The sequence below is a fragment of the Saccopteryx bilineata genome, chromosome 6, assembly GCF_036850765.1.
Source record: "Saccopteryx bilineata isolate mSacBil1 chromosome 6, mSacBil1_pri_phased_curated, whole genome shotgun sequence".
NCBI lineage: Eukaryota > Metazoa > Chordata > Mammalia > Chiroptera > Emballonuridae > Saccopteryx > Saccopteryx bilineata.
Window position 1 is genome coordinate 72938844 of NC_089495.1, and position 17260 is coordinate 72956103.

General features: G+C 40.5%; 1 protein-coding gene across 11 annotated transcripts in view; it reads right to left on the reverse strand.

Moving 5' to 3' along the window:
• The window catches only part of SCEL (sciellin), a 134149-nt gene that overhangs the window by 89054 nt on the left and 27835 nt on the right, over positions 1–17260 (reverse strand). For all 11 annotated transcript variants that reach the window (XM_066235764.1, XM_066235767.1, XM_066235768.1 and 8 more), the window contains exons 2-5: positions 14305–14366; positions 13507–13624; positions 10091–10150; positions 4912–4980 (exon numbers count right to left, since the gene is read on the reverse strand). In XM_066235764.1, coding sequence (XP_066091861.1) covers positions 4912–4980; positions 10091–10150; positions 13507–13624; positions 14305–14347 — 290 coding nt within the window. In that variant the 5' untranslated portion in view covers positions 14348–14366. The remainder of the gene's footprint in view (positions 1–4911; positions 4981–10090; positions 10151–13506; positions 13625–14304; positions 14367–17260) is intronic.

Genomic DNA, 17260 nt, shown 5'->3' on the forward strand with positions numbered 1-17260 from the left:
GCCTTTCTGACTCATGCAACATTTAACTCATTAACTATTTTATAGTCATTATTTTTTAATAATACATATAGCCAATGATAGTACTTCTTATGTTGGTAGAATACATCAAGGGAGGACTTAATTATTTTTTAAATGTTTTGTGATATAGAGAATGCCATATGTTTGCCAAACTCATTTTATTTTCCTCTGAGCACACAGAAAGACTATTTTCTAATCTTCTTTGTAATTAAGTTGGGACCATGTGATTGAAGGTGTGTTTGCCTGTCCCCTGGGTAAGGAAAGACAAATTAGAAGTTCTGTAGTTGCCCTGGCCAGTTGGCTCAGTGGCAGAGCATCAGCCTGGTGTGTGGATGTCCCAGGTTTGATTTCTGGTCAGGGCACACAGGAGAAGTGATCATCTGCTTCTCCACCCCTCCACCTCCCCTTCTCTCTCTCTCTCTCCCTCTCTCTCTCTTTCTCTCTCTCCCTTTCTGTTTCTCTTCTCTTCCTATAGCCAAGGCTTGATTGGTTCAAGCACATTGGCCCTGGGCGCTGAGGATGGCTCCCTGGCCTCCCTTCTTAGGTGCTAAAAAATAGCTCGAGTGCCATGCAACAGAGCAACAGCCCCAGATGGGCAGAGCATCTCTGGGTAAGGGGCTTGCCTGGTGGATCCTGGTCTGGATGCATGTGGGAGTCCACCTCTCTGCCTCCCCTCCTCTCACTTAAAAAAAAATAAGGAAAGAAAGAAAAGAAATCCTATAGTCTCCATGCCCATGGTTGGATCTCATCATTGTGACCCCTGTTTCATCCCTTTTTCCCTCACACCAGGTTCTTCCTAGGATGCGGGGCCATCTTCTGGAGCATTTCTGCAGGCTTGCACAAAGCTAGGATTAGCAAAATTAGGCTCAGGAAGACAAAGCAACACTCTTTCGTTGATCCAACACTATGGGTCTACTATAACTTTCTTTAAACTTTCACTTTTACCATCAACTGTTTAAATCTTAAATGTTCCTTGGAAATTCTGCTCAGACTTTAAAGCTATTTGTGAGACCTTATTCATATAAAATAAAAATAACTTTGGGAAATTCCTACTCAGGAAAACTGAAAGCAACAATCAGTCTAAAACAGACAGAACCTTAATACCAAACATTCTCAAGGTTTAAATAAAGATGAGTTTTGTTGATAAAATTAAATAAATTTTATCAAATTTTATACTGTAAATCAGGGGTAGTCAACCTTTTTATACCTACCGCCCACTTTTGTATCTCTGTTAGTAGTAAAATTTTCTAACCGCCCACTGGTTCCACAGTAATGGTGATTTATAAAGTAGGGAAGTAACTTTACTTTATAAAATTTATAAAGCAGAGTTACAGCAAGTTAAAGCATATAATAATAATTACTTACCAAGTACTTTATGTCAGATTTTCACTAAGTTTGGCAGAATAAATCTTTATAAAACAACTTACTATAGTTAAATTTATCTTTTTATTTATACTTTAGTTGCTCTGCTACCGCCCATCATGAAAGCTGGAATGCCCACTAGTGGGCAGTAGGGACCAGGTTGGCTACCACTGGTGTAAATTTATGTAGGCAATACAGCATGTAATAACAAAAATAGCTACCAATTACTCTTTATTTCTCATTTTATACATTTTTCTTTACTCTTCAGAACATTCCTACAATATAGATATAATTATTTTCATTTTATAGATGAAGAAATGGAGTCTCAGAGAAGGTGGGTGACTTCCTCTTGGCCATGCCACTAGGAAGTAGTCTATCTCCAAACTCTTTCTAGTAGGGTCCCATGTCACCATACACCTGACTCTGTAGTGTGATTGTTTTAACGCTCATCTCTTCCCTTCAGTTATTATTCTTCACTTCCACTATGTTTTCCAGTCTATGAATAATTATGGAGAGAACTCTACACCATCAGTCCAATATATATGTTAAGGTCTTATCACAGAGATTAACTTTGTGCTTCTCTTGGAAATTAAATTTTTGCCAACTTGTGATATTAAATAAGTTGTTTAATAGGAATAAGTCTGGGAGACAGGAAATACCCAATGTTATCAGGGATGTTATTTTTTGAAAAGCAGGGCCTGGGGTAGGGAGTGGTGAATCACACATTTCCACACCAAACACTAGAGGTCGCCCTAACCTAGGTCTTTCAAATAAGTCATTAAACCACTGCCTGGATTTAGGCCACATAAAAGGCTACATACACTGTTATTTATTTATGTTTTGATTTTTGGGTTTTGTTTTTTTTTTAGAAAAGCTCATATTTTACCTACATATGCATATTTTTTTTAAATTTAATTTATTTTTTTTTAATTTTTATTTTATTTATTCATTTTAGAGAGGAGAGAGAGAAGGAGAGAGAGACAGAGACGGGAGGAGGAGCTGGAAGCATCAATTCCCGTATGTGCCTTGACCAGGCAAGCCCAGGGTTTCGAACCGGCGACCTCAGCATTTCCAGGTCGATGCTTTATCCACTGCGCCACCGCAGGCCAGGCTACATATGCATATTTTAAAGTAACTCTTCTAATATAAACTCAGTACTTTTCGCATCTTCATTTAAAATAAATGCATAATTATTGAGATGCACATACACACACACCAGATATATTTGATCATCTTCCTCCTAAAATTAATTCACATCTTGCATTTGGAGTGCCTTGTATTATGTGTCCAACTCCAACTAACAGGATTTTTTTTATACTGACCCCTGCGTCCTCTCCCATACATCTGTTTCTATACTCTGAGAGACATAGATTACTATTGGGAGACAGGACTGCCTAGGAAATGAATTAACCAGTATATTTCATTCAAACATGCCACTGAAATTCTGCATAAATAAGGTAGAAAGTATCTAGCTTCATTTTCTAATGTATTAAATGAAGGTTTGGGGCTATGTAGGCAGCTCTTAATTTTGGCTGCATATTAGAATCACTTTATAAGCTTCTAAAAAATGGCTGGGTCCCATCTCAGACTAATTAAATCAAAACTTGGGGGCTAATATGTAGTGAGAACAAGTTATCAGTAAAGTGTGAAAGCTTTCTCAATAATTCTAATTTGCAGCTGAGGTTGATGGTAACTCAACTAGTTTGCCTATGTGGTCTGGTCTAGTTCATTGCTAGTGTTCCAAGTCTCTATCCTGACTGGCCTAATATAAACTTTCAGACACATAGCCTACAAAGGCTTAGGTCTCCTGCATATTTACCTTTCTTGAGGCATCAAGAAGATCAAAGAGACTGTCCCACTTTCAAATTTATTCCTAGAAATACCATTTTCTTTTCATTCAACACTGCAAAAGGACAGCCGACAAGGCCGAGGTGAATGGACAGAGGTATTTTGACTCCTCTCTTCACTCAGTTCTGTGGAGATGAGGTCTCGTACATATACTTCTACAAAGTCATCTTTGTCAAGCTTATTAATTACAAGAGAGAGAGGTCAACTCCTTAGGGACACCAGGGTTGATTGTTCTTCCTTAGGTAGGTTAACTTTGAAAACTTATGAGTAAAGTATATACATTTGCTATATTAATTAACACTGGTATAGTCTGAATATAGAACAATTTAGATACTGTAAGTTTCAGGATATCTGCTTAAAATGCAGCATGTAGCATTTTTGTCTACAATAACAGCACATCTTAATCTACAGGGAGTGACTTCAACTATCAATGACCTCATGTGTCTATTGTGTCTAGACTTCAAAGATGTTAATTTTGCTCTTTACTTATGCTTACTATGTATCTCTACCAAATATAAAATTTAAATGTGATTTGTAGCATTTACACTTCAACTTTAATAGACATTTCTAATATTCTCAATAGAAATGAACTCTTATCTTCTGTATAAGAGTAAACTAGCAACAGGCACAACATAATGGACTCATTCTATAAGCCATATGGTGACATCAGGGCTGAAAGAGTAATTTTGGTGTTTTTTATTATTATTATTATTCAGTGAGAAGAGGGGAGGCAGAGAGACAGACTCCCATATGCACCCCAATTGGGATCCACCCAGAAAGCCCACTAGTAGGTGATACTCTTCCCATCTGGGGCATTGCGCCATTGCTCACCAACCAAGCTCTTCTTAGCGCCTGAGGCAGAGGCCATGGAGCCATCCTCAGCACCCAGAACCAACTTGTTCCAATCGAGCTATGGCTTCAGGAGGGGGAGAGAGAGGGGGAGAGGGAGAGAAGCAAGAAGGGGAGGGGTGGAGAAGCAGACAGGTGCTTCTCCTGTGTGCCCTGACCAGCTAAATCAAACCCAGGACTTCCACGTACTGGGCCAATGCTGTACTACTGAGTCAACTGGCCAGGGCTTAATTTTGCTTTCTAAAGTAAAGAACTAATATCTTTATCCTAGAGTGGATCAACACTGTTGTTATTAAAATTTACAGCTTCTCCATAAAGTAGTCATACAGAAACTACTACTGTTTCTCCACTATCTGATGAAAAGACAAAAAGTGGGAGCAAGAATTGACAACTTATATCCATAAAAATGACTATATTCTCCATTTTAAATTGAACAGATTCCACACAATGCCCACCCTACCTGTACTCAAACCAGTTTCCTCAGTTTTTCCCCCCTATTATACAGCTATTAGCAGGCTTTTAGGAAAATAGGGTTATCAAGTCAAGATTTTGAATTTTGAAGAAGATAATTCAATTCTTTTTCTTTTATGATTTTAATTTGTGTTTACATAGATTCAAGTGTCCCACTAAATATAACTCCCCCCACCCTCTTATCCCCCTTGGCCCCCCATGCCCCCTTCCCTCAATAATTCAATTCTTATAGCCCTGCTGTACCTCATATAAAATATCATGTTCAAAGCTTACCTGGGTAGACATTTAACTACCTCATGCTTTATAAGAAATGGGATTTAATATAGGTTATGCATTCTGTTTACATAGTTCAAAACGCCTTACCTGTCCAAAGTGTCATCAGATCTGTACCGACTTATTGTGGCTTTTCGTTCATTCTTCTGATTTTCTGTCCTACAGCAAAGATATTAGAAGCAAATAAAAGAAATTACCAAAAAATAGTTTATAAAACCTATCATGCATTTAGTAAAATTTTGGTCTATTCAGTAGGAGATGTATATGTTATACAGAAAAGACAGCCCTGGCCACGTGGCTCAGTGGTAGAGCATCGGCCTAGTGTGAGGATGTGCCAGGTTCAATTCCCAGTCAGGGCATACAGGAGAATACCTATCTGCTTCTCTACCCATCCCCCTCTCCTTTCTCTTTCTCTCTTTCTTCCCTTTCTGCAGCCAAGGCTCCACTGGAGCAAAGTTGGCCTGGTCGTTGAGGATGGCTCCAAGGCCCCTGCCCAGGCATTAGAATGGCTCCAGTTGCAACGAAGCAACGACCCAGATGGGCAGAACATCACCCCCTAGTGGGCATCCCAAGTGGATCTCGGTGGGGCACATGCAGGAGTCTGTCTCTCTGCCTTCCCACTTCTCACTTCAAGAAAATACAAAAGAAAATGAAGGAAGGAAAGAAGGAAGGAAGGGAGGGAGGGAGGGAGGGAGGGAGGGAGGGAGGGAGGAAGGAAGGAAGGAAGGAAGGAAGGAAGGAAGGAAGGAAATAAAAGAGCCCTGGCCTGGCCAGTTGGCTCAGCAGTCGAGCATTGGCCTGGCATGTGGAAGTCCCAGGTTTGATTCCTGGTCAGGGCACATAGGAGAAGCACCCATCTGCTTCTCTACCCTTCCCCCTCTCCTTTCTCTCTGTCTCTCTCTTCCTCTCCCACAGCCAAGGCTCCATTGGAGCAAAGTTGGCCCAAGCACTGAGGAAGGCTCCATGGCCTCTGCCTCAGGCACTAGAATGGCTCCAGCTGCAACAGAGCAATGCCCCAGATGGGCAGAGCATCATCCCGTGGTGTGCATGCTGGTGGGGGGATCCCAATTTGGTGCATGCAGGAGTCTGTCTGACTGTCTCCCCACTTCTAACTTCGGAAAAATACAAAGAGAGAGAGAGAGAGAGAGAGAGAGAGAGAGAGAGAGAGAAAAGAAAAAGTATCTAAATATTCCAAGGATTTGAGTTGGAAAGAAAAGCTTATGGTAATTCCTCATGCTAGTAAAGGAATTCTTCTCTAAATTCACTTATTTCTAACTAGGATACAACATACTCCAATTGAGGAACAATACAACCTGAAAAGTGGTTAATAATTAATATGTACTCTTGTCAGTGCTGACTTTTACATAAGAGAAGCTCAGTCCCTTATAATCAGCCATATTTTGTTTGCAGAGTTTTAACAGCATCAAAAGGCAGCACAATAGACTAAATACAAATTGCTTTATTTAAAGTTCAGCACCGTGGACAGGGTTGAAAGACAAGAAAAGCACCAGCAGCAGGGAGGGCGGGAGAGGAAAGAAACGAAGAGAAGGAATCCGGAAAAATTGGAAAGAAATGAAAAAAAGAAAATAGGAGAAGAGAAAACAGATGGATGTTGGAAGGAGAAGAGAAGGGAAAAGAGATAGGGAGAAGTAGAAAGGGGAGAGACAGGAGGGAGGGAGAGTAGAGGAAGAAGAATACAGATTTAAAAAGGGAGAGGGAAGAAGACAAGAAAATGAAGAAAAGGAGGGAAGAGAGAAGAGAAAGCTCAGTAGTAGAAATTATGATCACTAAAGCAGTGGAAATATCTTGACCAGATCGATCAATCAGCAAAGAATTATAAAGCCAGTTCAATGCTTTATATAACCCTGTGTTACGGGGAAAACAAGCTCATTGGAGAATTATACCAATTTTTACTGTGTTTGCATATCAAAGCATCATTTGAAGCTTATAGATCAAAGGTATTAAATTAGTAAAAAGTCCCAAAACAGTATATTTAAGATTTAATTTTTAACTTGCTATTGTATACCATATTTCTTCACGTATAAGACACATACTTTTCGAAAAATTTGGGATCTAAAAACTGGGTGTGTCTTATACAGTGGTTGTAGATTTTTTTTACTTGCATTTCCCACTTTTTTGCATTTGTTTTTGCACTCATTGTTGAAGACAGTGATTCATCATCAGACACAGATGAGGACAAGATAATGGATGAGAGTTTTGACAGTCATAAGGAGTTGTATGAATTTTATGATGAATAAAACTTGAGTTCAATAACTTTATGTAATACATTTTTTTTTCAAATTTCAGGCCCCAAAATTAAGGTGTGCCTTATACATGGGGAAGTACAATATTTGGAGATCAAACAGCATACAATGTACAGCACTGATGACTAAATGGAACCTGATAAGAAATAACTGTGGACTCAACAGACACAGAGCTAGAGGGACAAATTAGATACCTTCCTACACCCAAAGGAAGAAAGTGGTCAATGTCGTCAAGGAGGTTCAAGTAAAGTACAAAGTTCTAAATTGAGAAAGCTTATTCCCAGAAGCAGGAGTGAGAGAAGGCTTTATGGTTGAGGTGGAGTTTGAGCTGGACCTTGGAGGGTACATAAATGTGAACACACAGAAACAAGGTAGAAAGAAGAGTGTCAAAGGCAAGAAAGAAGTAAAGGAAAATGCTTAACACAATTCCCCAAGTTTTTAAGGGAACTCAGTGAAATCATCTGTGGTTCATCATCATGTGTTATGCATGAATGCAAACACGTGCTGCGGGGCCATCCGACCCCTCTGTAAAACAGCCCCTTCTCCGACACTATCCCTTTGCATCTCTTTCGCTGCCTTCAATCTTCCTGGAACTTACTACAACAGAACATACTATATTGTGTTTATTTCTTTTCAGTCTCTCCCTCCTCTGCCTTCAACTGGGACTACAAGCTCTATGACAGCAGGGATTGTGTTCTATTTCCAGACTGTACAATAGTATCTGGCTTACAGTAGGCATCTGTGCAGACATCATGTGTGCTTATGTGACATGTTTTAATAATCTGGCAGAGAAGATCACAGTAAAATTTCCTAGTTTGTGATAAGATGAAGCTTGTTAATTAGAGCAATGAGAATGTATTATTTTCTTTTCCCCTCGTTTTCAGTCTCGGCTCCCAGGAGCTCTTTGGGAGGGTGTCTTTCTTCGCGCTTTGGCCACCAGCCACCCTTTCCCACTGGGTAGTCTTTACTCCTCCTTCCTCAGCAGTGGCACCAACACCAACGCCCACTTCCTTTGTTCCGGCAGAGTACTCTCCCCCTTCCTTCTGTTCCCAAAGCACTCACACACACTTCTACAAGCGCACTTTCCATGGTAAATTTTATTTGGTATTTTAGTTAATGGAGCCATCTTTTTTTTTATTTTTTTTTATTTTTATGAACATGACAGCTCCTTAAGGTCAAGGGTGTGTCATATGTACCTTTGCATACCCAGCATCTGGCACAAAGTAGGTGCTCCGAAGTGGTACTAAGTAAACCTCCAAGTGGATCAAAGGGCAGGAAAGTGTCAAGTGGGCATCCATTTGAGCAAGCACAAGGAAAGAATAATCTACACTATCCTTTTAGAGAATGTAGGTCAAAGGGAATATATTTTGGGTTTCAAGATTTTTGTTACTGAAGATAAAAGCTCAGTGTGCTGCTTTAACCAAAATACTATCTACCATATAAAGGTTTCGGGAAACCAGTATACTTTAACATATAAAATAAGAACCGAAAGCATTAAGCTCCTGTTATCCTAAAACATGCTGAGATTATGAAACTTAGTTTTCCTGGTCACAATTCAAAACAAGTATGTTCATTCCTTAATGGTCCACAGAAAGGACAATAATGGTGGAAGCAATTTCCATTGGTGGCTGGACTCAAATGGTCATGCTTCCTTTGTTTGGTGATATGGGGGTCAACTAAAAACAAGACTGTAATCTTCAAAATCATGAAGACCAAGGAGGAGGCACAGATGGAATCTGTCAAGTCACAGAAACAGTCATTCAATCAGATGAACTAAGGCTGGGAACCAGAAAACCAGATACTTTGTGTCAAGGGCTGTAAGCTTGGTACCCTTACAACAGGTCAAAATTATGACCAGGTTTAAAAGAGCTTAGAAAAATTCACAAATAAAAGTTTCCAAAAATAGCTGTACTCAAGATGTCAAATTAACTTTTTAAAGACAACACCATGAATGACAATTACACTCCTTTACTAGGTACCTCTGGGAGACACACAGGCTACTGGACCAGGTATAACTTGTGTCTGATTAATAACTGGGTACTTCTAATGGGGATGGTTGTATGTTTGTGAGTGCAAATGTGTTTTAGTATTATTTATTTATTTATTTATTTTTTTCTGAAGCTGGAAACGGGGAGAGACAGTCAGACAGACTCCCGCATGCGCCCGACCGGGATCCACCCGGCACACCCACCAGGGGCGATGCTCTGCCCACCAGGGGGCGATGCTCTGCCCCTCCGGGGCGTCGCTCTGCCATGACCAGAGCCACTCTAGTGCCTGGGGCAGAGGCCAAGGAGCCATCCCCAGCGCCAATGGAGCCTCGGCAGCGGGAGGAGAAGAGAGAGACAGAGAGGAAGGAGAGGGGGAGGGGTGGAGAAGCAGATGGGCGCTTCTCCTGTGTGCCCTGGCCGGGAATTGAACCCGGGACCTCCGCACGCCAGGCCGACGCTCTACCACTGAGCCAACCGGCCAGGGCTGTTTTAGTATTATTTATGCATTTGATCAGTCTTATTTTATTTAAATCATAATGATTACTAGTTTTGACTGAATTTTCCTACTAATTTGACTAATTTGTCTTTGTCAGTCTATTTGCCACTGAGTATCATTTACTGGTTTTCTACAAACCCAGAAGTTTCTAAAAAGAAGTATACTATCCCAGAAAGCAAGTAAACTCTGGAGCTATTCTATCTATATTTTAGGGCTCCTTTCCCCATGGTTCAGAGCTGTCTTAACTGCTCATGTCTCTGTGGAAGCCCTTACCCTCTAACATCAGGGGAAGAGAACTGGTATTCTACTCTTCAAGCTATAGTTATAGAGGATGGAACTGGAGAAGCACAAAGTCCGCCCTGTGGAAAACCCTGATGATATCACAGTGTCCTTCACGTGCCCAGAATGTTAGGGAAAGCCTGAGGGTAGCCACAAATATTCACCCTGCCTTGAACAAGTCTTCTCAGAAACTACCACCTTTGTGTTTCTGCTAGTGATGTCACTTGTCTGAAAACACTCACCTATCCAAGGCATCATGGGAGTTATGTCGGTTGAGCACCACCCTGCCATAATTTTCATCTCTGCAGAGAAAGAACAAAATTAAGTCACATGAAACATTACCACAGTATTTAGTAAGCACCACATAAGGGAGACATAAAACAGCTCACCATTTTTGGCAAGGTTAATTCATTTTCCTTCAGGCATAAAAACACAACTGCGTATTTATTTTAACCAGTCACCACTTGAAAGACCATGGCGGAGAGAAACAAGCTTGTCAGGGCAAATGATTATTACTCTAATTCACCCCACAAGATTTCCATGTGATTCAACAATGGAGTAAGTGTTTGTTGTTTTGTTTTGATTTTCCATCAGAGTGTGGGAACACGTACCCATCTACTTTGTATATATTAGAAATGATAAACATTTTCTGCAGGAAGGCGAAAGCTTTCTATAAAAATGTTCTAAATTTAATTAAGCCTATATGTCTGTATGTCTTCATGTTATGAACTTCATAGTTTTCCTTGACAAGTGTAGGAAAATAATTACTAATATTTGTGGCTAAGGAGGTTGATTATTCACAGATTTAGCTCATTCTTGAACCATGAAAATAATGCAGTTTGCTCTGTTCTGGTCTTTAAAATAACCCTATGGATTAGGCGGGAAAGACACTGTCGTGTCCAATTCACAGATAAGGAAATTGATCAGGTGTTTTGTGACTTTCCTAAGATCAAAAGGTTAGCAAGTGACAGTGGTAGGTCTAGGATCCAGATTATTTTAATCTGCTTTTCCTACTGGTCCACCCTGAAAGACTTTCAGACAGAAAATTCCAAAACCATGTCATTCTTACTTTGTACAGCAGACCTGAAACTACAGGCAATTTTAGGAACTGTCAAAACACGTATTAGAGCCTCTGGTCTTGAGCCAAGGCAGAGAGTGAGTACCTGAACCATTTTTCATGTCAATCCAATCAAACTTGAAATACCACATTGCTCCTGGTTCTGCTCCACTAATGTTACTCAACACTCTGAAACCATTTATAATAAAGTTTATGTATTAAAAAAAAAAACCCTAGAGACAATTAAAAAGAAAGAATAGTGAAACAGCTCCAGCAAATACACATCTTCAAAAATCCCAAGGGAACTTTTCTATCCTTGGTATCCTTCCCTAAACTTATGAGAGAGTAGAAGACACCCAACGTGTTTTTACCTGAAGAAAAAGTATAACACACAGCCCTGAGCTGGGCCAGTGGGCGTAAGGGACACATCAGAACCAATTCCTCCTCACTGAGCAGCTGTCAGACCACCCACGCTGGCTCCCCTGGGTCTTTTTAAGGAGACAGGCCTGGCATAAAACCATCATTCCTGCCAACTGTAATTTGTCCTAAGCATCTCTGTCTTTACCCATCTGTGAAAATATTTGCAACCCAAAATGTATGCTCTACATTTGACATCTCTCTACCAGTGTGAAGAAACAGAAATGCCATGTTAGGCTCTGACAGAAGTAATAAATGTTGCTTCATAGAAGAAAATAGTTGTTGTCTAAGAATGTTAACTAAAAGTTAGTATGAGTCTCCAAATGCCCTAAAATAATATTTAATAACAGAAATTAATAGACATTTCTATTTAACAGTTACAAGTACACTCCTCAAATAACCATCCATAGACAGTCTGATAATAAATTTGGAATCCTGTAATGCACAGTTTCTGAACTTCAGCACTATTGACATTATGAATTGTTTTTTGACAGAGAAAGAGGCAGGGAAGCAGACAGGAAGGGAGAGAGAAAGAGGATGCAGAGAGAGATGACAAGCATCAATTCATAGTTGTGACACTTTAGTTATTGTTAGAGGTTATTGATTGCTTCTCCCACATGCCTGGATTAGGGGGCTCAAGCTGGGCCAGTAACCCCTTGTTCAAGCCAGTGACTTTGGACTTCAAGCCAGTTAACTTGGAATCATGTTGATGATCCTGCACTCAAGCTAGCAACCTTGGGGTTTTGAACCTGGGAGCTCAGTGTCCCAGGTCAATGCTCTATTCACTGTGCCACCACTGGTCAGGCAGACATCATGAATTTTTAAATTTCTTTTTCTGGGAAGTGTCCTGTGAATTGTAGGATGTTTAGCAGCATCACTGGCCTCGACCCTCTAGATGTCAGGAGTACTCCCCTCTTTTGACAACTAAAACTGTCTCTGGTAACCTTGCCAAACATCCCCTGGGGGTAAAATTGCCCTAACTGGATTGAAAACCATTGGTGTAATGGAAAGATAATAGTCACATTAAAAATGTCAACTCTAGCCTGACCAGGCAGTGGCGCAGTAGATAGAGTGTCGGACTGGGATGCAGAGGACCCAGGTTCAAGACCCTGAGGTCGCCAGCTTGAGTGCAGGCTCATCTGGTTTAAGCAAAAGCTCACCAGCTTGGACCCAAGGTTGCTGGCTCGTGCAAGGGGTTACTTGGTCTGCTGAAGGCCTGTGGTCAAGGCACATATGAGAAAGCAATCAATGAACAACTAAGATCTCACAACGAAAAACTGATGATTGAAAAACTTATCTCTCTCCGTTCCTGTCTGTCTGTCCCTGTAAAAAAAAAAATCTCAACAATACCACTTAATAGCACTGTCCTATTGGACAAGTAACTTAACTTCTCTGAGCCTCAGACTTCTATCTGTATAATGAAGATTGTATATAATACCTGCCTTGTGTGATTGTTGTGAGATTTAGTAATGTTTTATATTTAAATTACCTAGTATCAAGCCTGACACATAAGAGAAAATAAAAAAATGTGTGCATATGTTTATACATAATTTATAATAAATACATTTCTGGGCTAGAGGTAAATCTACATCCGTGAGAAGGTAATATACCTGTGGTCATAGCTTTACAATCATAGTTAAAACAATGCTCAAAGCAAACAAACTTTCTTAATAGTAAGTCTTTTCCCTTACATAGTAATACTGTATTTACCACCACCTAGACATATGTATATGATTAGTTGGGACTAAAATAAATTAAAAATTTATTGATTTTACTTGTACATAAAGAAATTTTATTTTAAATTGTTTTAAAAATTATTTTAATTATTATTCCACTTGTAAATGTGCAATCATATTATTTTGTGTTTGTTTCAACTGACATGATCAGCATGCACCAGAAATCTCCCTGCCACAAGCATCTATTTAGTTATAATAATAAAACCATCCTTTCTCTCACTAATGACTCACATTCTCTTAGGTATGTAGATATTAGAAATGGTAGTGATGTTCTTGAAAATCAGCTGTTACCAATTTAAACTTAATAAATCTTACCAAAAATTAGGCTATGAAACAAAGTGTTATAGAATGAAAATATTCACTTTTTAGATGGCCATCAGCTTCCCAAACAAAGAATGGCTCTCTCTCTCTCTCTCTCTGCTCATCCATGCATTCCCCACCCCCTTACCTTTCTCCTTCAGGACGGTTCTTTATCCAGCTGTTATCCTGTAAGAAAGTCCTTCTTTTGTTCACATCAAGAAAGCCCTGTTGTCTCTGTGTGGCCCCCTGAACAGAGCTCTTCATAGCTATCAACAGAAAAATGAGAAAATCAGAGATGTAAATACATGGAGTGGAGTGTTGGTTTGTTAAGTTGGAAATCTTGAAAGGCACATCTGATTGGCCAACCTCACTCTTCTAGGCTGGCAAGTCCAGTATTGTTTCAAATTAGGATGCAAGAGAAAACAAATCCCACACCCCGTCATCAAAGATAACATATCACTGCTCAGGTGCCAGCAGAAACTGCCCGTGCAGCTCGTGAGGCCTGTTTGGCACCCGGGAACGTAGAACCACGGGCCCGGGATAAAGCAGGGCAGGGTTAGTGGGGGCCATTTTACTCAAAAAAGAAATGTGCCTTGTACACACAGGGCTCCTTGAAGAGCACTTAGTAAATAATAGTCAATAAGGTCTAGTGCTTGTGATGATAAATAACTTAATATTTTGATCTCATGGGAACCAGAAACAGAAAGTCACACACAAAACAGGACATTTTTACTGAGCTTATTTTTTAAAGTCTTTGCATCGCAATTATATAAGCAAAAGGTGTTGCATTCTTACTTTTTTTCTCCAGCCTAACTTTAGCAATGCTAATTAAATTAGACTGTTGGCATCTAAGCATTAAATATCTATACAAAATAATTAGGACCTATGAATTGTTTTTCCCAGATTTTTTATGTTTTCTGAGTAAGGAAAATATCATCAACTTTACCTTTTCCTGTGGGAGACATTTTTCTTAAGGTAAAATCGGACATGCTGCCTTCTGGTACAGACCTAAAAGAAAAACGGGGGTAAGAAAACACAACAATGACTAAGAATCTCTTGAGTGACCATTCCATGAATGAGACACAGTTTTCAATGGCACTGACAAAATCAGAGGATGTAAAGTGACCCCTAAGACCTCAGAGTTCATCTATTCCACTGTTTACTTTTAATTTTTTTCCTTTTTATTAAATTTACTGGGGGGACACTGGTTAACAAAATTTTGCAGGTTTCAGGTGCACGTGTTCTGTACACTGTACCGTGTGTTCACCACCCCAAGTCAACCCTCCCTCCATCACCATCTGTCCCCTCTACCCGCCACCACCTCCCCCCACCACCCTGTCCCTCTGGCGATCATCACACTGTTGTCCGTGTCTGTGAGCTTTTGTCTTTTTTGTTCTTTTTAGCTCAATTCCTCTACCCCACAACCAGCGCCTCCACCCCAATAGCTGTCAGCCTACTTTCTTCCAGTCTGTTTCTATTTTGTTAGTTTGTTTTATTCATTAGATTCCACATATGAGTGAAATCATATGGTACTTGTCTTTCCCACTGTGTTTATGTTATAGATGAAGAAACTGAAGCCCAGAGTGTTTAGTGTCCCCCAAGCTATAGAACAAGCAATTGGCTGAATTAGGCCATCTGTTAATCTATTTATCCAGTCAGTAAATGTGCACTGAATGCCTATGATATGCCAGGCACTGAGCCAGGAGCTTGGGACAGAAAGATAAGTATCTGGTCAGGCCAATAAAAAGAGACATAGAACTGAGAGCACATTATGCAGAGTGCTCCTGGGCTCCTCTGGGGAGAAACCCAGAGGAACTGATGTGTGATGCGAGGGGAAGCAGCAAGAGGCATGGAAATCACAACCTGGGAAACACTGATGACTTCAGGTCGCCACTGCTGGGAAAGCCCAGTGCTTCTTAGCTACGACCAAGCACCACTTCTGAGCTGTTAGGGGGTTAAAGCAACCCGCAGTCCCTGTTTGCCTGGAGCTGAATGGGTTTCCAGGGCTGTATTATAACTTGCTGAATCTTAGGCAATTTTACTTTTGTAGGCCTGTTCCTCTCTTTCTTTTTTACATTTTTTTTCTGTAATATACATTTTTAAATTTCAAATGACAACATGTCAGGACATATAAGATTTGTAGAAATTTCCTTTACATACGTACACATACACACACACACACACTTAAAAATTATAAAGATGAATAGTAATCCAGGCTGGCTTCACTACTATATTTCATTATTATTATTATATTTATTTTTTTCTTTTGCTGGTAAAAGAAATTAAAATTAGAACGCTTTTAAAGGCCTCTTAAGTTATTATGGGCCCTAGGCCCTGTTTTTTCTGTCGAATGGATTGGTCGGCTCTGTGTTTTCCCGAATGTGAGATTTTCAGTTTTAAAACTGGAACATTCTTGGGCAACAAGAGATGTCGAGTCACCCTAGGTGGGATGTTAGCGTTTCTGCAGAGTTCCCCAACCAGACAGGGTGCGAGGTGTTGGAGGAGCACTAGAATCTCCTGTCAGAAGCAAGCTCTAGGCCCAGCTTTCTCACATCCAAGTTCTGCCGCTGAACCACTTAACTCTCCTGTAATGTGAGGCTAACAAAACCTGCCATCAACTCCATGAGGTTGCTGGGATGAGCCAATGAATATTGTACACAAAAGTCATCTTGTTAAACAGTAATGGCATTTGGACTCAGCTACTATAATCAAACAGTCGTTTATAGGTATAACTTGGGGTTTCTGAATGGTTCCATCTCCCGCCCTCTGATGCAAAAGTATCTCCCACAATAACTTGCCACAGGACCTGAAGTGGTAAAGACGCATTCCTTTGGACCAAGGCTCTCCTTTCCTTGGAATCTTCTTTTAGAATGGAAATTCCCCCAGAGTCAGTGAAAGTGGGAGCTATTGATGCCCAGGACAGGGTCCGCTTTACCTGTCCGGCACGTGGGGCTATGGGTTCAGACTGCACCTCCACTGGGGGACAGCCCAGAGCCACTGCAACCCACAGGCAGTGACTAACTCAGGATAAACAAGGTCCCTCTCTTGTATCAAGGTAGAGCCAATCCTGCTGGTGATTTTTGCCTCGTAGCTCAGCATGGACCAGCAGAGAGCCTGTCCTGCTCAGCTCCTTCCCCTGCTTCCCTTTCTCCTTTCTGGGGAGAGAGACCATACCCTCAGTAAGCCACAGACACCCTCAGGCACTGCTTCTTGAGGAACCCGCCCTGAAACAAACAACCAGTGTACTGTAATCAATCACAGCTTTATCATTACAGAGACCAGCAGCTGTTCACTCTGCTGCAGCTGAGAGTCTGAAGATCTTTCTAAAGCTAGAAAGACCTGCAGTTACGGATACTGTTTACTGACACTATCACCTTAGATATGTTATATAGTTCAGCCTTAGGTATGTTATATAGTTCATCTGTAAAGTAGATGAAATAGAGCTGTTTTGAGGATCAAATTATTTGGCATATGTAAAGTGTGTAATTATTGCCCAACACATAGTAGGTGCTCAATAATTCTTAACTTCATCCCTCTATCACAGGGGTCGGGAACCTTTTTGGCCGAGAGAGCCATAAACGCCACATATTTTAAAATGTAATTCCATGAGAGCCATACAACGACCTGTGTACTTTGCACATTATCCAATAATGGTGTTGTCCCAGAGGACAGCTGTGATTGGCTCGAGCCACCCGCAACCATGAACATGAGCGGTAGGAAATGAATGGATTGTAATACATGAGAATGTTTTATATTTTTAACGTTATTATTATTTTTATTAAAGATTAGTCTGCGAGCCAGATGCAGACATCAAAAGAGCCACATCTGGCTCGCGAGCCATAGGTTCCTGACCCCTGCTCTATCACCTTGGAAAGGAGGGAGCAAAAACAGGGGAGGTGTGG